The sequence below is a fragment of the Chrysemys picta genome, chromosome 22 (genome assembly GCF_011386835.1).
Source record: "Chrysemys picta bellii isolate R12L10 chromosome 22, ASM1138683v2, whole genome shotgun sequence".
NCBI lineage: Eukaryota > Metazoa > Chordata > Testudines > Emydidae > Chrysemys > Chrysemys picta.
In genome coordinates, this window is record NC_088812.1 from 12,655,734 (window position 1) to 12,678,399 (window position 22,666).

The window sequence follows — 22,666 nt, forward strand, 5'->3', positions numbered from 1 at the left end:
TTATGAAACCAAGTTCCTGAAGAAAGTTTAATAATATAAAGCTGACCTGCATAGGAATAAAAAGTTTGTCATTTTTTTATTGTATTTTATTTACTTATTGCTTCCTTGTGATGATAAAATGTAAAGGTTTTGCTTGGTTTTTTAACCATCGGCAATATCGAGTCTTGTCTGTCTTGTTTTTGATGGAAGTTTCCTGGAGGACTAGAAAATTGTTGTGGGAACTTTCTGGGCACTCAGTTGAAGTACCAGTTTGAATCTTTCACACACAGCTTTTCTCCCAAGAGTGCATCAGATGTTGGAGTTAAATAGATGCTTAGAAAAACAATGTTTGGAATAAGTCTGGCTGAAAAATAAACCTCAACAAATCTTCCTCTTCTTAATTGCTTAGCTTTCAGTTTCTATGGCTGATTCTTAATATAAAACATTTATTGGTGATGGAGAAAATAAATCAAATTCCTATTGCAAAAGGAAAGTAAAATTAGAACAAGAGCATAAACTCTGGCAAATCAAGTGTAAAAGTATAATTAGGGAGACCAAAAAGGAATCTGAAAAACAGCTAGCAAAAGACACAAAAACTAACAGCGATTTTTTTTTTTTAAGTACGTCGGAAGCAGGAAGCCTGCCGAACAGTCAGTGGGGTCACTGGACGATTGAGTTGCTAAAGGAGCACTCAAGGAAGACAGGGCCATTATTGAGAAATTAAATGAATTCTTTGCATCCGTCTTCACTGCAGAGGATGTGAGGGAGATCCTCACACCCGAGTCGTCATTTTTAGAATGACAGATCTGAGGACCTGTCCCAAATTGAGGTGTCAGTAGAGGAGGTTTTGGAACAAACTGATAAACAGTAATAGGTCACCAGGACCAAACGGAATTCACCCAAGAGTTCTGAAGGAACTCAAATATGAAATTGCAGAACTACTAACTGTGGGATGTAACCTACAGCTTAAATTGGCCTCTGTACCAGAGGATTGGAAGACAGCTAATAGAACACCAATCTTGAGAAAAGGCTCCAGAAGCAATCCTGACAGTTATACACCAGTAAGCCGATTTGTTGAGGAAGAGTCAGCATGGCTTTTGTGAAGGGAAATCTTGCCTCACCAATCTATTAGAATTCGTGTAGGGGGTCAACAAACATGTTGATTGGGGGGGTATAGTGTACTTGGTCTTTCAGCATAAGCTTTCGTGGGTGAATACCCACTTTGTCAGACGCATGTGTCTGACGAAGTGGGTATTCACCCACGAAAGCTTGTGCTCCAATATGTCTGTTAGTCTCTAAGGTGCCACAGGACTCTTTTTCTTTTTACAGATCCAGACTAACACGGCTACCCCTCTGTTACCTGGGCTTTCAGAAAGCCTTTGCCAAGGTCCCTCACCAAAGGCTCTTAAACAAAGTGAACAGTCGTGGGATAAGAGGGAAGGTCCTCTCATGGATCACTAACTGGTTAAAAGATAGAAAACAAGGGATAGGACTAAATGATCAGTTTTCACAATGGAGAGAGGTAAATAGTGGGGTTACCCAAAGATCTGTACTAAAACCAGTGCTGGTCAACGTATTCATAAATGATTTGGAAAAGGGGGTGAACAGTGAGGTGGCAAAGTTTGCAGACGGTACAAAACTACTCAAGATAGTTAAGTCCAAAGCTGGCTACAAAGAGCTACAAAGGGATCTCTCAGAACTATGTGACTAGACAAGAAAATGACAGATGAAATTCAACGTTAAGTGGAAAATAATACACATTGGAAAACATAATCCCAAGTATACATACAAAAGAATGGTGTCTTAATTAGCTGTTACCACTCAAGAAAAAGAGGTTGGAGTCATGGCTAGTGCTCTGAAAACATCTGCTCAGTGTGCAGAGGCAGTTCAAAAAGCTAACGATGTTAGGAACAGGATAGATAATAAGACAGAAAAGATCATACTGCTGCTATATAAATCCATGGTACGCCCACAACTTGAATACTGCCTGCAGTGCTGGCCGCTGCATCTCAAAAAAGGCGTATTAGAATTGCAAAAAGTACAGAGGACAACAAAAGTGATAAAGGGTATGGAACAGCCTCTATCTGAGGAGATATTAAAAAGACTAGGACTGTTCAGCTTGGAAAAGAGATGACTAAGGTGGGATAGGATAGAGGTCTGTAAAAGCATGATGTGGTAAAAAGCGAATAAGGAAGTGTTATTTACCTCCTACACCTAACAGAAAAGCCAGGGGTCACCTGCTGAAATTAATAGGCAGCAAGTTTAAAACAAATATAAGGAAGTACTTCTTCACAGAACGCACAGTCGACCTGTGGAACTCCTTGCCAGGGGAATGTTGTGAAGGCTAGAAGTGTGACTGGGTTCAAAAAAGAATTAGATAAGTTCCTGGAGGAGAGGTCCATCAATGGCTATTTCCCGGGATGCAACCCCATGCTCTGAGTGTCCCTATACCTCTGACGGCCAGAAGCTGGGACTGAACAACTGGGGATGGATCACTCAATAAATTGCCCTGTTCTGTTAATTCCCTCTGACACATCTGGAAGCAGCTGCTGCCAGAAGACAAGATGCTGGGCTAGATGGGCCATTGGTCTGATCCAGTATGGCCGTTCTTATGTTCTTAACTGACCAATAGGTTTTCTGAATTATTAGCCTCACGGATTTAAAAGCAGTTTGAAATCTCACTACTGCCATGCAGTTTGGATTAATGGTAAAATAAAAATTAAATTTAAAATGTCCTTATTTGAAGAGGGCTTTGTCTAGGGACTGTTTGTAACAGGAGAGGAGAAATGCAGCTTTCTATTTGGTGAATGCAGTTGGGCTTGAAGGTGTTTTGATTTGTATGTTTCCTTTTTCGCCAACAAAAAGTGTTCAGTGTTAGTATCTTCCCTCTTGTCTGTGAAGGAACGTACGTAAATTCTCAAACATATTCCACCAGGTACAGACCCTACATGGGCTTGACTGAAACATCGGAATATTTTATCCAGTGTCTGTTGCAGGCTATTGTTTGAAAGTTTATTCTCTTGCTTTTTTAAAACATGGCCCTCCTGGCTCGTTTTGCATTACAGCTTTATTTGATATTGTATTTCTCATACCAGCTCTATCCAGAACAAAGTTCAATAACAGCTGAAGAGGGGGCAGAGAAATTCAGAGATTAGAGGCAGGAGAGAAAAGATGGATTTTAGCTGCAATTTGCGGTAGGATGAAGTCAGTTCTAACAGCTCTTATTGTTTTGATGCCACCTTTTAAATTTGGGCTCTTTCAGTATTAATAGGGCCATTTTAAGGTCACGTCCCACTCTGTAAATGATTGGAAGCTAAGTGTACATCTTGAAATATCATCTCAGCCCTCCACCCCCTGTGCAGAATGGGGGCCCTGAACTCACGCACTTATAACGTATTTCCCCAGCTCTTTCAGCATAGTAAGTGGAGGCATTCTAACCCTAAAGGTCACTGAAAGAGTCTCAATCTAGACAAGGTCCGTCTCCTTGAAGGAGAGGATGAAGCGAGTACGTTTTAGCACCATCGACCCTGTGAGTATCTTGTTTTCTTTGCACCCCGAGTGGAGGGAGAAATAAATGTACAGCACTCTGAAGCCGGCTGTGGCAAGTTTGCTTCTGAGTTGAAAAGCACAAGCTGTTGCTTTTGCCTTGATTAGTGGATTCACTGAAGCTGGAAGTTTTCATCGCGATCTGTTGTGTTGCTTTTGTCGGTTAATTGTTTTCATGCCATTAAAATGTGAGGGTGTTCATTTGAACCGTTCCCTAGAGAGGCTCCTGTTTATCCCAGCTCACAGCTTGAACGGCACGAAGAGTCCAATTTGTGCATCTTAAACAGTGAATCATGGCGAGCACAAAAATAAACGTGCGTTCTCTCCAGGGAGACGACACACATGCAGATCAACTTGGAGTGTTGGGCTCTCGTGAGGACCTGAAGAATGTTAATCGTTGTGGCCAGGCTTTCCAAAAGCTGTTGTAGGATCTGGGGCTTTCTGCAGAAGGCCGGCTTCTTCTCATTAGGGGTTAATGTTCATTGTGATCCTACTTGTAATAATGCAGATGCCTCAGTATAATTTGGTTGGAGTTTAGTGTTCTCGCGCTTGCAATTATGGCATCAGGAATCTGAAAAGTGTTCCACGGCTGACGTTGGGATATTTAACATGCAGAGCACTATTTCACAGTACTTAGGGTATCAACAGAGTAATGGGATGAAATTAAGAGAAGAAACATTTAGGCTGTCTTCCAGTGAGAACAATAGGACTGCAGAATTGCGTCCCAAGGGACTGATGGAATCTTCATGGTTTGAGACGCTTGGAATTAGATGGACTAGGTGTGACCTAACAAGACTTTTCTATCTCTAGAATTCTTTCATAATCCAAATATCTACTAAACACACAATGATGCAGCCCTTTCCCCCCTCCATAAGGCAGTCCAGTCCTAGCTTTTCTCAAAAGCCCCTCTCAGTGCAAAGGACGTTTACAAACGGCATCACAGTGAGATTGGAGATTTTTGCTTTTAATTGGGCTATTTCTGAGGTTTTTCCCCCCCCGAGTCTTGTCACTAGGGGAAAAGTCCTTATTTCAGAGAAGCTGAGAACTTCAAGCAGTTCTAAAGCCACTCTGCTCTAATTTTAGTGCATTTAAGTTCCTAATGCTCTAACACGATCATGTCTGAAAGCTAGGAGGACAGGGTAGGTATTGGCCTGCTCTCTGCCACAGTAGCAGTGTGAGATGGGATGGCTCAATGGGAAAAGTGTGACTTTGACATGTGTCATGTCCCTGTAGCTGCAGGGTCAAATCTCCAGGAGCATGGACTCTACCCTCTCCAAGGAGATAAACTGTTGTGTGCATTTTGCTCTGGAACTTTCACACAAGACCTTATAAACCAAGGAGGGTCACGTCTCTTCTGTGTGGGCACCAAAGATCCCCTGGGACACTTTTCTTAAGAATAGGGGATCCTCCAGTGATCTAAATATCCCCTTCCCTTTCAATTGTGCAGACCATTCTGAAGGCAGCTGTATTTCATAGGGGTTGATCATTCAGCCTTAGTAAAAGGCTTTGAGACAAAGGTAGTGTGTAAATACAAGCGCACTCCTATCAAGCAGTTGCTAACTGGCAATTGAGAGCAAACCTGGAACGTAACCGTTTGATCTTCCTTTATAATCAAATTCCTTCCAGACCCAGCGCATGTCACCAAAATGTAAAATTCATCCTTTGAAACGATCGGTTTCTTTAAACCAGGGATTGTTTTCAGTCACCTGGCACTGCTGACTTTGAGATCTAGGGTCTGATCAGTGCAGATGTTGAGTGTTTGTTTGTAAAAATGTCTCAGAAAAAAATACCAACAAAACTGTTTATTCAGCTGAGGGTCCTTAAGGCCAGTCATTGCTAGTGGGTTTAGATGAGTAGTGCCTTATTCACCAGATGTAGCCAGTCTTGCAAAGTAAAAATTCCTGCTGGTCAGCACCTGGCTTGGCCAACTGCTGTGAGGAGTTCCCAGTTCTCTTCTCCCCTTTTAAAATACAGAGATGGCGTCTTGAACCTCACTTCCTTGATGTTGGGCACAGACTCCTTGACTCGAACGGGGCTGCTGGTGTGAATAAGGAGTAACGGCCGTGGAACTGGGCCTCCGGCTCGGCAGCGCTCTTGGCATTACTAGCCGATTACTTAGCTTGTGTGAAATTCGTCGATCTCGGTCCTGTTCCTTGCCAGGCCCTGCACACAGTTGAAAACAAAAATTGAAATTGTTCTTCGCCTCGGCCAAGAGGCCAAGGATTGAATGGGGCCCAGAGCCCCCTCTAGGACAGGGCATGCAGGGAAGCCTGCACTGCTTGTGTGTTCAGCTGATGATGCTTTGGTGAGCACCAAGTCAGTGGAAAAGCAACGAACATGCTGGCTGCAAGAGTAAGTCTGGTTCGGCTTGTCCTGAGTGTGGTGTTAAGAGCCAAAGCAAACTCGGCTTTGTGATTAACAAGGGTCTTATGGCGATAGATGGGGCAGAGTTAGTTCAAGTTGGCGTCGAGAGAATGTGTTTTGAAAGGGGCATCTGCTTTATTAAACAATAAAATAAATTGGGCAAACCTGAGAAGTGGACCCACTTCATACCAAATAATCCACTTTTAAACATCCATAAACACTCGGCTTTCGAAAGATTTTAGGATAATCCCTTTGCATTTTGTTGTGGGTTTTTTTTTAAATTGAGTGTTTTCAGTGCAGAGTGCAGGGCAAGGGGCGGGAGAGTGAACGAACTAAAACTGACTTGTATTAGCGTGTCGTGTGGATCCCCAAGTGTGTGTGCATAACATTAAACAGCAAAATTATGGAGTCAACAAAAATAAAACGGCAGGAGGCAGTTACCGTATAACCTGGCGCTGAAATCTATATTTCAACCTAAATTATTTTCATCTCGTAAAGTTAATCGCCACTGTGGGTCGGACGCTTTTCCAGTGTAATTCAGCCCTCGGAACTGGAACTGGATAACCAGCAAACCCAGCGTTTTGAGTAGCAGGTGGAGCAAGGACCCGTTGTCTATAGTTGTTTTAAAACTGGGAGGACAATAAAAAGAGCCTCTCTGCTTGGTTTATTTAGCGTGATTAACTGTGAACATGTGAGAGTGACGCATCGGGGACCGAGTCCTCTTGTTTATCTATGAAATAGGAGCACGCAGCCACGCAAACTCCCCCACCCTCAAGGTTTGTCTTCGTTCTGGAGGCTCCATACCACCTTTAGGGCTGAGAGGGCAGTTTCTGCTGCGATTACCAGCAGCAGAGCCCATTTGAGTATTTGTAACGGGGATACTGGAGACTGAGCGGAGACCCACCAACTCACAGGACACAGGCTGACCGATAGCGATCTGCCGGAAACCATCACTGCTGACCTAGCCTGGCTTCAAACTGGTGACCCAGGAGCGAAAGGCTCCGTGTCGTCAAAGCCAGCTTGTTTTCATGGATGCTTTTCAACTCAGTGGGGGTTGGCAAGACCTAAACTTTATTTAAAAATGAGTAATTAGATCGGGTGGGTTAATAGAAAGTGATTAGTACATCAACGAAAGAAAGAAATCCAGTATGCCCTGCTTTTCATCCAGGGATCTGAACATGCTTTACAAAGGAGGTCAGTAACCTTGTCCCTGCTTTGCAGATGAGACACAGAGTGACCTGGCTAAGGTCACCCAGGATGCCGGGGCAAAGCTGGGACTAGACCCCAGCTTTCATGAGTCCCAGTTGATTGCTCAAGCCACTAAGCCATCCTGTCTCCCTGGCTGCCCTGTCCATCTCGGTTCTACGCTGCCCCCAGTTTGCTTATAAAATTGTAACATTAACACCATTTATTTGAGTTCCTTTGGCTTAAAAACAAATCCTCTCTAAAATGGGAATTAACAGAAGGGGGTAACTCAGATTATTTCTCTGACCTTTATAAAAAAAAAAAAAAAAAAGCTGTTTGCACTGGCTTTAAGTAACATTTGATCATGAAAAAAGGGAGGAAAAAAGTTAATTCTATTGTTTTTTTGGCCTTTGTGTTCACATTTGGCAAAAGGCATTTATTTTCCTTCTCAAGGAGATAATTCATCGCAGCAAACGATCACTTTTAATTGTTCTCGGCAGCAAATTCTTCTCGTTTCCGAACGTACCAATTGCCAATTACAGCGTGAATTCTAAACAGCCAAACTTGTGTTTTTTTTGAGGCTGGCCTCATTTTGTTTTTTAAACAACAAATGTAATTGACAAAAAGCCATTTGGATGGATACAATGTTCATTATCTCTGCAGGGCACCAAGTAGCAACATAGAAGGCAGATTTTGCTTTTATTCTAGCGTGATCTTTGGAATGGCTGATGCCAGACTGCTCAGCGGCACATTGGGTGCTAGTTTTCAATCTCATTGCCCAAAGAAGCATCCTTTTTCATTGATAAAATGAAGCTGAATGCTTCAGTTAAACACTTCTCCGGCTCCAGACTTCAGGTACCTGGTGCCACCCCATATAGACCAGCATCAGTTTTCAGTAGAGAAGTCCCCTGTTGAAATGGGGCATTGCAGCAAAGAGTGGCCTTGATTGTATGTACAATGGCTATCATACCTCGCCACCCGAGGTTTCAGATTAATTAGCAACGGCCTGTGGGCGCTTGTCCTTCTGGACCAGTGAAGTTTGAATCAGGTCCTGCCTTGTCAGATGCTCCAGGAGAATTGACAGCTGCTTTCCCCCCGTCTTACAGCACTTCCAGTGTTACAAGTCTGACTTTTAAGAACTAATGTCATTTGACAAACAGACTCCCGTGTAACTGCTGCAGACCTGCAATGGTGGAGAGCTGAAGGCAGGGGCTTGCATGAAAACGCGCTGTATTCATTTTGTTTCTTGGGACTCATTGCTGGTTAGTTGGATGCTATGTACTGCAAACTGCCAAACCTGCCTCGCATTGACCGCTGTATAATAGCGACAGCTTAAAACCAGGTTTTGCTTTCCATAGAAGGTTGTTTCTCGGTGCCTAGAAAGTAGTTCTTTAGTGGGCAATCTACATTTCGTTCCAAAGCGGGGATCAAATCCAAGTTTTAGCTTGTTCCACTGTGTCAAAAGTCAGTGCTGGAAGCTGGCATTTATAAATCAGGCCTGGGTAATTCATCCACTCTCAGAGGTTGATGGGCCCTTTTACTAAAGAGGTTGTGTCTGGAAAGAGATTCCAGCCCTGCATTTCCAGACACTTGCTGACAGAGCTCTGCTTTCTCTTTCAGCAAAGTACCTTAAAGATGGATATAGAAGACTGCAATGGACGCTCCTACATATCTGGTATGTCCCTTATTTTGCTGTTGTCCGATATTTTGGATATCGATATTTTAAAAGGCCATTTTCTGATGCTCACTAGTTACCTGTCTGGGAGTCTAATGCGGGTGTGTTGCTTTGCTCCACAGCTCTACCGTAAGGCACATAATTTATGGTGGTGATATGGATTGTTTTCAGATTATCTAGCATAGTTTGTTAATACTAAGAGCTGAAAAGTATTGACACGTGTTGTTGGCATTCCCCTTCTCAGCAACAGATACATCCACTGTCCATAAGGATAGTTTTAGAAACTGAGTTAGAATTTAGTTTGCCAAGATCAACCTAATGATACCAGATTTTATACACTGGGTTAGTCGTGTGTGATGGTCCAGTCTGTTCAGGGTGCAAACCCAGGCCAGTGAGGGGTTGTGTCACCACTTGCTATGCAACCCTGGGTGCCTTACAAGGCCTTGATACTGTAGTTCTCAGCCTGGGACGCTCACAGACAGCAAGAAGCGTGCAGATCACATCCTGAGGGTCTCTGCTTAGACAGCCATGGTTCAACAGCCTGAATATAGCCCCACTCTGGCTTCCACCAGCCTGGGTTACAACCAGTGAGATGACCCCAACGCACCCCCAGTCCTGAGTTTCCCCAAAGCCGTATGCCTTGGCGTGTCCAGCCCTCTCCCAGCCAGCTCAGGGAAGTAATAAGGTTGATTTGTCCTGTGAAGAGTCCCATCCCACCAGCTCATCACTTTAACTGGAGTTAATACTCACTGCCAGTTCAACACAGCACTGGCTTGGTCTGTAGTAAAAATAAACCGTTTTAGTAACAGAAGAGCATGAATGAAGTGAGTTCAAGGGAATAAAGGTAGAAAGGATTCCAAGTAACACACAACAAAACATGCTTCCAATGGCTAAGACTTCACTTACCAAGCCACTGTCTGGGATCAAGGTAAAATCTTACCACGTGCGCCCAGCAAGATAACTCAAAATGGCTGGTCATACCAAGGCCAGACCATCGTCACAGAAGAGCAACAGGCAAGCTTCCCTCGTCACCCCAAGTGAAAGAGATCTTAGGGGCTCTCTTCCCCTTCTCTCTAGTCCAGTTCCCACAGACTGCAACCCCTGCCCCCTTGGGTTGAAGGATCCTAGAGACTGGTACACAGCTGCCTCCCTGTCTGGGAGGGAGCTGTTCCTTCTCTTCTTCAGCCACATGTTTTAAAACATACTATTAGTGAGTCTTCATAATTCCTCCTAGAGCGTTAATACAGCCATTTCCCAAGGATGTTAATCTCCAGCGTGTTCCAGGCATTCATAAAGGACCTGATATTGTATTCAGTCAGTTGATTCAGTTGCATATGATTTGATGTTTAGATTCCCCATCTCTATAGTTCAGATACAATTTCTCTTCCCTGCTGGGGTGTAACCATGCTGTCTCTCCTGCCCCCCTCCCCCATGTGTTAGCTTGATAGCTTTATTTGTCTGTAAATGCATTCTCATTGTCTTTCCAAGTACTTTGGAAGTAACTGCCCAGTAGAGAAACCATATTCCTTTGTGTGGGGTGGGGTAACTCCTGTTTGACTGGCAAACGTATTTTAAGAATTATACTTTGTTTCTGTCCATAACTTTGCACCAGTTTCTTGCACCTACATGACACATTGATATTCATAACCAGCAAGTTACGAGCTTTCCAATGACGTTACATGGCCCCTCAGATACAGATTATAACAATAGTGAGTTGGGGGATGCTGGGCTGGTCAGACCAGCTGCCACTCGCTGCTAGATATCAGGAATCCCCGTGGGCAGTTCTGAATGTCATCATGTGCTCGTTGGTTTGGTGATCATTAGTACGTCGGGTCCTCCAGACCACAGGTCAGATCTTAGCCCTCGCTGCAAACGGAAGAAAAAGTATCTTTCCAGTGACATCTGGCTTGATCTGCAATGTTAGCTAGTTGAAGGAGTTTGCTTATGTTTATAGGATGGATATTTTATTCTCTCCTGTTAGACTCCATTCTTCCGCACGTGAATACACAATGCTAAACACAGGTGATATTTAAGACCCCCATGGCGGCTCTGAAATATCTGCCCTGCCAAACACTGCACTATTGTTCGTTAGAGAGTGTTAGGATTAAATCTGGAGCTCAGGCTGGGTTTGGAGCCATGAAATGTTGCGCGGGGAGAGGGTGAGGTGTTTGCGTGGGGTGAGTTCACCTCTTTGGTGTTGTTTGATTGTTACGATCTGTTGGTAACGTGAAGGCCCTTTCGTAGGGTGACCAGTCAGCAAGTGTGAAAAATTGGGACAGAGGGTGGGGGGTAATAGGAGCCTATATAAGAAAAAGACCCAAAAATTGGGACCGTCTCTATAAAATCATGACATCTGGTCACCCTACCCTTTCGGGTGTGGGTGGACAGAGCGGGTCAGAATGATGGTGACTTGTGAAGATCTCCAGACGTGCCAGTGGGTTTCAGAGGCTAGAGGGTTGCCACTGGAAACCTGGTGCCTAGTCTTCGTAGGTGAGAAGTGAATGCTAGCTTGGTGGGGCCCTGCAGTTCTCTAGTGGATGCGTCCATATCCTCTTCTTTCAGTTTGAAATTCAGTCTCTGCTCAAGGAAAGCCTTGGACTAGGATAAGGTTTGGGGTAGATTGATCAATTACAAAGCCAGAGTGGAGCACGGAGGTCGGCTGTCTGACCTCTTGCACAACAGAGGCCATGGGGCTTCCCTGAATTCCTATTGTAGACTAAGGTGATAGGCGGATGGAGCTCCATGGGCAGTGACCAAAAGACCTGGACTCCCAGGGGTGAAGGTGAGACGTGAAGTGCATTAATAGAGCGTTGCGGCAGAGCCAGAGCTGTTAAACGGGGTACTGCCGCCGGCCAGGATTGGGGTGCACTGATGGAGCTGGGCAAGGAAACGTGAACAGTGTCTGTTTGCAGCAGACTCTGACTGACCGAATCCAATGAGTGTTCGTCGGTTTTTTGTTTCGTTTTTAAGAAAAGAAGCTTCCTCTGCTCCCTGGAGGCTGCGTGCTGGTGGCTGGATTGTTGGTTTCTCTCAGGGCTCTGCTGCTTGGGGTCTGGAACGCCGTACAGTCCTGGGATCTGGCCGCCAGGATGCCCCCTTGCTAAGTCATGAAACGCTTCCGTGAGCAGGGGCTGGTGGCTCGTATGGCGCGAGGGTGGGCGCTCGCTGGAAGTGACTGCTTTGCTCGGTTAGTTCATTTTCCCCCTCGGCAGAGCTGCGTCTCCCTGCTTTGTCCATGCCTGGGTGCACTCTGCTCAGAGGTTTGCATTGTCTTGCAAGCTGCTGCTTCCCTTTTCTTTGGGAATTTTCCGGCGAGCCTCGCCCCGCCCCGCCGCCTTTGCAGCAGGTTGCTGTTTGCCCCTGAACTCCATGGAGATGCCGGAGTTCCCTAAGAATGCTTGAAACGAACAGAGAGCAGCTCCGCTGATGTAATTTGAATCCTGCTTGAGCTTAGGGTGCGTGAACTCCGAATTGCAAGCAGCTGTTGGCCGCTTGTCAAGGATAAAGTAGCAAAGGGACTGATCAAGAAGGGAAGAAGAATTGGAGTCACACCATCAAATTTTCCTCTTCCCTGTGGGGTGGCAAAGCTGGCCAGGCCGGCGTTCGCTTTTGGTCAAGGATGCTGTCCGCACACTCGCCCTGTAGCCACCTCATGCAAGAGGGAAATGTGACCAGAAGGAATTCAGAAACTGCTTTATCCTGGCCTGTCGTCCCAGGCTGCAAAGGGATGTGATCAAGGATGATCTGACATTAAACACACCGGCCTATCTAGCAGGAAACCTTTCTCTGGGAAAACGTGAACTACAGCCAGGGGATCAGGCTCCACCTTCCATTCTTACTGATGCTTTGGTACCACATTGTTAGGGGGCAAAGTCAGGCCCAGTGGAAGCCAGTGGAGTTGCACCTGCTTACCCCACATCTAAATTTGGCCCAGAGTGCAAGCCCACAACGTGGTGAGTGGAGCATGGAGCGGTGGCTTCATCAGGAAGTGTCTTGGCTTCTCTTGATCAAAGTCGGACCCCAAACCTTGTATTCAGTTTGTCTTTTAAAGTGACGAGTATATCATGCTCAGGTACAGCATAGACCAAGCCCTGCCCTGAAGGCCCCCCTTTGGGGGGTGGGGGAATTCACTCGCCAGGGCCCATTCGATCCTTGACCTCACAGTTTAGACAGTCTGCAAGGGGGGTCCGGGTGATGTTCTCAGCGGTGACCTCTCCGCGAGGAACCAGACCAAGAGCCACCCAATCATTTGATTCGGGTCTTGAATAGCCGAGGGTCAGGCATGACTAGAGTCGGTTCAAAAAGAAAAAAGCAGAACCAAAACTTGCGTCAAAACTCTCTTCCCCAAAAACGGGCTCTGTAATTAAAGGGAATTTCCAGTTTTGTCAGATTTTCAGGCTTTCCTTGGAAAACTGAAAACCTGAAAATGTTTTTAAGAAAATGGGAACTTTTTCTGGGAAAATAAAGGACAGTTTTTGATCAGCTCTGGTAATGACTCAGTTACTACCAGTCACGGGGGCAGTAAGCAACACGTATGGCATATCAATTCCCTGAGGCAGCAAGTCCTCGGGTTGTAGAGCGAGAACCCTCTCTCCATGGGTTTTAAAAAGAAAGTAAGAGCCATTCTGTGTGATTAGAACTTTGCTGTTCTGTTACCGTCAAACACATGTGATGAGACTGGGATCCTTGCTACCTACTGACGTCGTCCGTTTGCCTCGCCTTTTGCCTGAGGTGTTTGCTGGAAGCAGAGAAGCGTGTGTGAGAGGCTGGGGGCATGGGAGCAAGGACTCCTGGGTTCTGTTCCCAACTTTGCCACTTACTTGTATGTCAGATCACTCGTCTGGGTGAAGCTAGTTGCTTTCGGTCTCTTTGCCTCAGTTTCCCCATCTATGAAATGGGGATAATAGCATACAGAGGCCTAGTGAGGTTTAATTACTTCGGACGACAGGTGCTATAGACGAACAAATTGTTGTTTTATGTTGTGTGCAAGACTTATGCACACATTTAGTTAGTGAAGTGTGTTACCTTAGGCTGCCTGAAGTCTTAAAGCTGGAAGAGTTATTCGAGTCGAAAACTCTGAAGAGACGATCGGAAGCCATGTACTAGTCCCTCCAAGAAGCAGGTCAAAGGAGTAAAATATAAAGCTGCAGATCTTCTCTTTGTGTGTATTGAAAGGAAACCTGCTAGTTCCATTGTGAGTTCCTGGGCCTGTCTGCCAGGTGCAGGTGACTTTTCCAGAGCAGTTTGCACAAACCCCCCCGTCTGGGTAGAAGGAAAGGGTTAAAGTCCTCTTGGAAGATAGGGCACTTGGCTGGCTCAGAGCTCCCCAGGACACAGGTCGCTTGCCAGGGTCTGGATTACGTTAAATATTTCCCCACCCAGCTTCAATCCGTGACTAAGATTTAAAGACACCCTCCTCCCCCACCCCATTACTACAAGTGGAGGGGCTGCCCCAATGTTCTGTCATTAACTGAATGCTTGGCGGGGGGCTGCTGCTTGTTAGAGGCCAAGACATGGGTTTGGTGTAAGTGCAGGTAGGAAAACACTCCCCCCACCCCTCACGGTTGTATTTCATGGTACTTTGCTCAGTTACGTCTCGTGTCCATGCATTGCAAGGTCCGTGATGGCAGATCTGAGGGGTATTCCCCCTTCTGCAGCATTCAGTCTCTCTTGTCTGGGTTTGGACAGTGCTGTGTGTGCGCTGGGTGCCCTGCAGCCATTCCCCGTGGAGACAGGGCTCTAGGGTTAGCACCTTTTTGCCCTAGCTGGCTTGTTAAAGGGATGGCCCAGCCTTGCCCTCTTGCTGGCTGTGCTATTTTCGGACACGTGCGCACACCCGCCGAGCAGCCAGGGGAGCGAGCGAGCGAGCGTCTCTGCAAAAGGGGATGCCGCAGCCCTGAATTCCTGCTAACTGTAAAATGACGGCCGTTTCTCTCACTTCCAGGAATCTGTTCTTCCTGGAAGGTGAGTGGCTGAGTTCACCCTACCACTGCCATGCAGACATGCACACACAGCCTGTATTTCAGTGCTGTTTCCAAGGAGTTGGCTGTGAGAACACTCCAGGGTATCTTCAGCAAGGTAGAATAATGTAAGTGAAACGAGAGGGCTGGGGGGAAGAACTCCGTGCCTTTTCTGTGTCCCTTTCCATTTGGTGTCATCGGCGGTGGGGAGGAGAAAGGGGGTGCGGGTTCTTTAACATGCTGTGCAGAAGAAATATCTTTAGATGGAGATGAAGCGATTGCGGGGGGGCGGGGGGATAAGGAAACACTTGACCATTTGAAATGCTACCGCAGGCGTCTGACCATGGAAAAATGACAAAAAGGCAAACGCTGGCAGGGATGTGGGAACAGAGCATGGTTTATAATCAGAGGTGCTAAGTGCCTTTAACAGAGATCAGGGTGCCCCTGTTCCCCCCCGAAAGTGCCTCTTTGGAAAGGCTTTCCAGCTGTCAAATGTACCCTCCATGCAACGCCCAGCTCCTGCCGGCAGGGACTGAGACAGAGCTGGGACCCGCTCTTGGGGGACGTTAAATCACCCTGACTGACGCCTGCAGCATCACTGGGTTTCTTAGTGTTGGGTTTGGTTGTCTGAAATGGTCTGAAATCGTTAACCTCCCCTAATTCAGAGCTAATATCCGTTAGCCGGGGTGGGTGGCTTCTGCTGGCGATGCATGGTGGCTTAGCATGACTCAAACTTGCTGGCAACATCTTATTGAGCCAGTCAAAGCATGGGGGAGAGGATCCGGGGGATCTCAACCACCCCAGCCCAGGGAAACAGAAACTCTCTCTTCAAATATTGCTCCAGGGTGGGCTGGAGGGGGCAGAACGCTGCCTGAGGAGTCGCAGCTCAGCGTGGTGGCTCTGTGCCGCGTGGTGATTTGCAGCCCACCACATCGCTTCCGGGCGTTTATGGTAAATGACTCCCATTGCCGGCTTGGCCTCCTGATGCAGCATTCCCCCTGGCCCGTCAAACACCAGGGCGAGCTCGACACTGTGTGTGTCGGGACTCGGGTTTACCCAGATGCAGCTATTGGAAACAGTTTGCCCATCTGCAGTAAAAGGGCACACTGCTACAGCCTTCTTCATCCCAAAGCTCCTCGCCAACTCTGTTCATGCCGCATCACTGAGATGCAGCCACTTCTGGGGTACAGGGCAGCAGCCAGCACGCAACAGCGGTGGGGAGGGGACATTCACCATGCGCCCGCACATGCGCGCTGCCCCAAAGGTTCTTGCGTGTCTGTTTGCAGCAGGGGGGCTCTTGATCCAAGCAAGAAACTGCAGTGCATCATTAATCACGGGAGGGTGAAGAGCTGAATCAGCCCTGCTGGACTGAATTAACCCCCGGCCTCCCAGGGCTGATTTTTTTGACAGCCACCTTGTTGTGGGAAATGTCCACCCCCAGTTGGTGATTGCAAACTAGCGTGCGTCATGTGCTGGCTCACGGTCCCCGTCGGGGTACAGAAAACAGACCTGCGTCTGGGGAGAGCTTCAGCCCGTCCAACTGCTGCCATGTTGCCCTGGCAAAGGGGCTCCCTTGGGAGCCGTCCCAAACGCTTGCGTAGCCAGGGGCCCAATACACCTGGGCTCCACCTTTCCCCTGCGGCCCGGTGGTCGTCCTGGCACCTAGCTATGTGGATCCTTCCAAGTGTCCACTAACCACTTCACTGCAAAGTAGCCCCCAGTTTGCATGGCACCTGGAATGTCCCTAGGTCCATGGCCACCATATTGCCCCCCGGTAAGGAAGGTTTGTCTTGCTGTGAGCAGCACACTGTAGTGTTTGTCTTCTGACACCCGATCTAGAGGTGTCTGAGGTCCAGCCGGAGTCTCTTTCCAGGGCTCCGCTGCTTTGGTAAGGAGGGAGAGGATTTCACTGACTGAAACCGATCTTAAAGCTGGCAGGAGCAGCCACATCTCATCCGTGTTCCCTGCTTCTTCTTCCCGAAGGTAGTGGGGATACCTCTCTGGAGAAAGAGTTCAGCTCGGCGCTCGTGGGACCCACGGTGAGCACCCCAAACAGCCAGCACTCCTCCCCGAGCCGCTCCCTGAGTGGTGAGTACACCGTCCTCCTCCCCGAGCCGCTCCCTGAGTGGTGAGTACACCGTCCTCCTCGCCACATGCAGGCCGGGCTCTCTGTTAGGCCGACCAGGAAGCTTGGTGTCCTGAGTTTCCTTTAGAATTTGACTTTTTAAACTGAAGAGGATAAATTCTGACTTCAGTTCTTGTGTTCAGAGCTGCAATGGGGTTACTTACCTGAGCTACCAGCCTCTCTGCCTTGAGATTTAAAGTCACCTGTGTGTAACCCTGCCGTGCTAAATTCTATACTCCCCAAATAAGCTTCATTTGTTTGTTTGGCACAGAACCAAAACAGCTGCGTCCTCCTGCCTCTGTTAACAGGAGAGGAGTTCACTCGGGGGGCTGAACCCCAGGGGCTACATAGGAATGAAGTCTCATTGCAACCACCAGGTCTGATGTATTGGAAATGGACCAGGGCCACCTCCCCATTACCCCTCTCAATGGGAGTTGGAGGTGTAGTTATTCCTGTGACCGGGCTCTCTGCACTCGGCGCCAGTGGAGAGTGGATAACGTGTGTCTAGAGAAGTGTAGCAGCTGGGAGTGTGTTTTAGCAGGAGAGGGATTGTTTCTGTAGCTATGGTAGGTTTCTGAAAGCTGACGGGCGTGTTGAAACAAACCTCTTCAGCACAAGACCAACGTATGCTCCCCGCTCCAGACAATCGGATAAAAGAGCTAGCAATGTCTGAAACGAGATCTTGGCGCGAGAACATGACTCTGGACATCAGCAGCTCTGCCCTCGTGTGCGTCCGGAGCTTTGCCTAGCCTGGCTTGCTGAGCAAGCGTCCGGTAGCTGGAAGTCCTGGGGTATGCAGTGCCAGGTTGGTGAAGGGATGGGCAAAGGAGAGGGCTAGGAGCAGCCGCTCTTAAGCACATGTTGGTAGGGTTGGCGAACATTAACTCTTAACCTCGGGCCTAGGAGATGAAAGGAGCCTGCTGCATTCCACTGAAAATCGAAGGCGTATGCTGTCTTAACGCCAGCCGTGACCGATGACTTGCAACCTCTGATCACCTGAGATTGCAGATGTCGTCAAGTCCATCCAGTTCCCATTGGGTTTTTTTTCTCCTGCTCAAGATCTATCTTCAGCGCTCTCGGGAAACGTCGTCTCCCTCCTCTGCGGAACTTTAACGTCACAGCATGGAGTCACGTTGGCGTGGGCCATTAACGGCTTGTCTGTGACAAGCTGCTGCTGCTTGGACTTTCCGAGACGTGGGTGTGGCTAGGCTGAGTGATGAGCCAGGCTGGGGGGGGAAGTAGCAATGGGGTTTGGACGCACTTCCGATTGAAAGTTGGTAAGTCTCTGCGTTGTGACTGACCATTCTCCACGGTCCAAAGGTGAATTAAGCTTCTTTTTAAAATACATTTCAGAGCCCACGTCGGTAAAATAGGCAGGTCTGATTTCAAAATTGCCCCCAAAATCCTGAGTCTGCTCGCCCACCCTTCACTGTGGCAATTGCTGAGAAATTTCATGTGTCACTTGCATGTCAAAAATGGCATGACCCTAGGACAAGTGGAGCTGAGCAAGGCTGATGTAGGCTTCAATTGTAAACATGCTATTTACATCACAAGCTTCCTGGGCAGTGGCCGAGTCTCCCTACAGCTCTGAGCACCATTGTCCCTTTAATAAAAATAGCATTAAAGCAAGAGAACCGAGAATTGATTCCTGCTCTGCTTGCAAGCCCTGAGTTCAGTTCTCCCCCAAATTGAAACTGACCAGGTAACATCGTTCACTGTGATCTCTCCTCTCTTCCATAAGCACGGAATTTGCTTTCCATAAAAGAGACATTGCCGTATAGATCATCCACTTTCACCATGTGCTTCCAGCAGCTCCCAGATGCTTGGATCTGGAGGTTGCCCTAAGGGTGCTAGGACAAGTTAGACCCAAAGCAGGGTGAATTAGCCCTGGTCTGGTCCCCTTTCTCCTCTATTATTTGGCATGTGGTTCTTGTCCTATAAAAAGGGTTAGAAGGCCTCCCCCAAAGAATCCTATTGTAGGTCTCGTGCAGGAAAACCCAAAGACACACGCAACTTGGTCATAAGCAGAGGGAATCCAACCCATGGACCGACCTAAAGAAAAAGAGAGCGCTCTTCCCCTTTAACAGAGGGAAGCTGGTGATGGTATTGCTCCTGATCTGACTTGACTTCACAGCTGGTTCATCCAGCAAGCATTGTGCCCCAGAGGAGCGGGAATATTACATAACCTGCCCTGCCAGCGGAGAATCGCGCTCCAGTGAGACTGGACTCCACATTGGTTCTGAAAGGAGACTGGCAGAACAATAGTCGGCCTCCCTCTGCCCAGAAAGAAAATTACAGTCCCCGGGGGATGGAAAAAATCAAAGTGCAGCAAACATCCGCGTATCCGGGCAGCTCCTGCCAAGGGAGAGGAGCTTTTCACTTCGTGTTTGTGCACAGAGGCGTCCGTTCGTGCTGTGTCTCCAGGATGCACCCAGTGGAATGTGGTGTGTTTTGAGCTTTGTGCTTTCCCCCAAGAAAGCGTTTTAGCCTCAGAGTCAATCCCAGCCAATGTCCAGCAGCAGGCTTGACCGGTGGTGTGCCAGGCAATCTGTTATTGCCCAAGTCCGAGGAGAAGCTTTTTTCCTCTCTCCAAGAGATTTTTGGGAGGCGGCGTTGTCCATTAGCTACAGCGGGGACTGGAAAGCCAGAACCCAGCTCAGCCACTGACCTAAAGCAACCTCAAACGAGTCCCTTCCGCTCGTCATTCCTCCATTTCCCCCATCTGTGAAAGGGGGCTGAGCCCCCTTCTGCCATCGGGGCCTCCTAGAGCGCTTGGAGATCCTCGGGTGAAAGGCACCAGAGACGTGCAAAGGGAATGTAGCATTCACCATCCTTCTCCGGACAGTCCAAGCAGCCGCCTCGCTTGCACTGGGGCCACCCGCTCACTGGGAAGGCAGTAGGGACCGGTCACTTTCAGACTGTGGTTGGGATTCACTCGTGGAGAGCCAGGGGGCTGAAGACTGTCAATGCTGAGCCTGTGGTCCCAGGAGGTCACCTGAGTGGAAGATGCCACCGAAGGGCAGTGAGAACCTGCAGCATCCCGGCCAACACACCCTGCAGGAACGTGCCTGCCCTGCCCCAAATTGGCTCGTGATTAAGGCTCTAATGCCATTGATATTCAAATCACTGTCCTCTTCTTTTGTTGACTCACCGCGCTAAATCCATGCCGAGCTCTCCATAGTATGGTGCATACGTTCACTGAACCCCCCAGGCCAGAGGTAAGAATTGTCCCTGTGGCACAAGGACATGGCTTGCATTGCTCCGGGAGGTGGGGTCCGCATCAAACCTGGGATTAGTCCTCTGGAGTTCAGGGTGACTAGTCCCACGTCCAGCCCTCACACCCGTCTCCAGGAGGCAACACGGGCGCTGTGAGGAAATCCAAACATCCGTTACCCTCCAAGCGGGAGAAAAGCCCCTCTGTTTGTAATCCGAAATTCAGGCCCATCAATTTCCCGGCATGCTGAGAGGTCAGGAACAGCCACATCTATTACACTAGATGGAAGAGATCGGACTCTGATATTTGAAAGGAGGCAATTAAAATTCTCTGTGGCTTAGTGGTGGTCTGCCCTCCCGTGGGGTGACCTGTTCAGTTCCCCGTCTCTCACTGGCCCACCCCAGCCCTCGCCGGAGCACTAGGAAACCAGCTTGGGGGCGGGGCGGGGAGAGGGGTGTCTCCATTACAAAGAAGCAGGTCTTGCTGTCTAAAGAGCAGCATCAGGAATCCCCGGAGGAAATTCCCCCTAGTTCTTGGCTGACGGGGATGGCTTAAAACAGCAGGAAACTTCTAAACTGAGTCATGCACAGACTTTGCTGTCCAGGTGAAACACGCTTCACGTGAGGCTAACGCCACCCAGATGGAGATGCTGTGTCTTGTTAAGGGGGTGACTAGCGTTAGCGGGCTGGGGTGCTCTCTCCTGTCTCCCCAGCCACTCTGAAAACTACCCTGCCCAGGATGACCTGAAAGCACCAAAGATCTGGGGAGAGATTGCTCAGAAAACATTGGGGAAGGAGCAGGCTGGGGACAGGGAGACCCAGCCCTTCCTCTGCCCACGAGGCTCTACCTTGCAGGGAGCTATCGCTGTCCAGTTGTCTTCCGAAGGGCTGTTTGATCAGTGGCATTCCACAGATCATTAGAATAGCTGGGAATGTAGGTCACGGCTGGCATCTCCGTTCTGCTTTCCAGTCTCAGCCTGCGATGCTGCAGAAGCGAAGGAAGGTAGCAACCAGGAGGCCGTGTGACGCGTGCACGGACGCGGCTTGCCACCGGGGGGCTGGGAGCTCAGGTATACTGTGCGGTGTCAGTTAGAAACCCCCCACCCCCCAAACCGTGCTGTACAGATCACCTAGGCAGGAACAAAGAGCCCCACTGATCTGCCTGGCTAACTGTCCCCATAAACCTCGGTGGGCAGTACTCCCCTCCTCATTCCGCCAGGGTGCGGGGCAGGGGTGTATGTAGCCCCACTTCCAGAAGCAGGACCCCTTTCCATGGCCCCAGCCCTTCTCCCGCTTCGTTTTCACTAGCCCCCGGCCAGTCTGGCCAGCTCTCCTCTGTAATGCACGTGTCTTTCCCCGGCTCACCACACCCCCCCTTTTTTCCAGAGGCCCTGGATTGTTCCAAGCCCTTCTTAGTAACCCAGGGCCCTGTTGCATAGCATCTACCGTTGTAGCTACCTAGCACCCCCGCCAGGTATGCCTGCATCCGTGTTCCCGTTGCTGTCATGCGGCTGCTCACACGCTTGTCGACTTTCAGGGAATTGCCACTTGGGTCGCTGAGTTCCCTTGCGAGTGTGACGTCGGCGCAAAGCACTCCATGAGGAACGCACGTCCTGTGCTGGACACGTGCGTTTCAAGGCCGGCTCTGACCGCTTGGCCGTCACTAGTGGGAAAGTGGAGCTGTTGGCTTCAGGCGCTCGGTGCGCTGCCTTGCTCGCTTTTCCTACTTTTACCGATGTGATGGCTCGCGTGCCGTGCGAGTTTAAAGGACACAAGCCATCCCTTCGTTCTCATGCAAATCTTCTGGGGCGGGATGTGATTTGCTGGCCCTGCCTTGCGGCTGTTCCTCTGTCAGCGCTCAGACGTGGTGTCTTGCCTGGTGACTGCTTTCGGGAACCCGTCGTCTTCAGCTTCCTCTCGGATGCCCCTTCTCACCCTGGCGGTGGTCTCTCGGCGCTACTTGCCAACCCTGACGATCGAAAACAGAAAAGTTTTGTGTTCCATTTCGCCACGTTACTGTTGTGTCTCAATTGTTGTCTTGTGACTCTTGCCTCCTGCGAGACGTCAGTTTCTTTAATGCCCTGCGATGGGGGGTTGCCCGGTTTTCCAGTGGAAATTGGAGCAATCCAGGAAGTATCACGAGGGGCGGTGTCCTTAGGCACCCTTAGCCAGTCACGTTACTGACAAGCAGATCATTTAACTTTCTTCCCTGTTTTCTTTGCCGTGACACCCACAATGTCCGTGATATTGGTTGTTTTAAACTGCCTATGGAGGTTTTTCCATTTCCTGTGTGTTTATGTATTGTCCCTCCCATCCCCCTGCAGCAAACTCTATCAAGGTGGAAATGTACAGTGATGAAGAAGCGAGCAGGCTGCTGTCGCAGGACGACCGCCTCCTCGAGAAAGAGGACAGTGTGATTGTGGAAGACTCCCTCTCTGAGCCCCTGGGGTACTGTGACGGCACGGGCCAGGAGCCTCACTCTCCGGGCGGCATCCGGCTACCCAACGGCAAGCTGAAATGTGACATCTGCGGGATGGTGTGTATCGGCCCCAACGTGCTGATGGTGCACAAACGGAGCCACACGGGTGAGCGGCCGGGGCACAGACGCTAAGGACTGAA

The 22,666-nt window shown here is 48.7% G+C and overlaps 1 protein-coding gene across 9 annotated transcripts in view; it reads left to right on the plus strand.

The window, feature by feature from the left end:
* Window positions 1-22,666, plus strand: part of IKZF4 (IKAROS family zinc finger 4) — a 50,722-nt gene that overhangs the window by 8,898 nt on the left and 19,158 nt on the right. For 2 of the 9 annotated variants that reach the window (XM_065575864.1, XM_065575865.1), the window contains exons 2-4: window positions 8,695-8,749; window positions 16,693-16,797; window positions 22,372-22,632. In XM_065575864.1, coding sequence (XP_065431936.1) covers window positions 8,710-8,749; window positions 16,693-16,797; window positions 22,372-22,632 — 406 coding nt within the window. In that variant the 5' untranslated portion in view covers window positions 8,695-8,709. Of the gene's footprint in view, window positions 1-8,694; window positions 8,750-14,693; window positions 14,838-16,692; window positions 16,838-22,371; window positions 22,633-22,666 lie in introns of those variants that run through there. The other 7 variants (XM_065575863.1, XM_065575862.1, XM_065575868.1 and 4 more) reach the window with 6 other exon arrangements.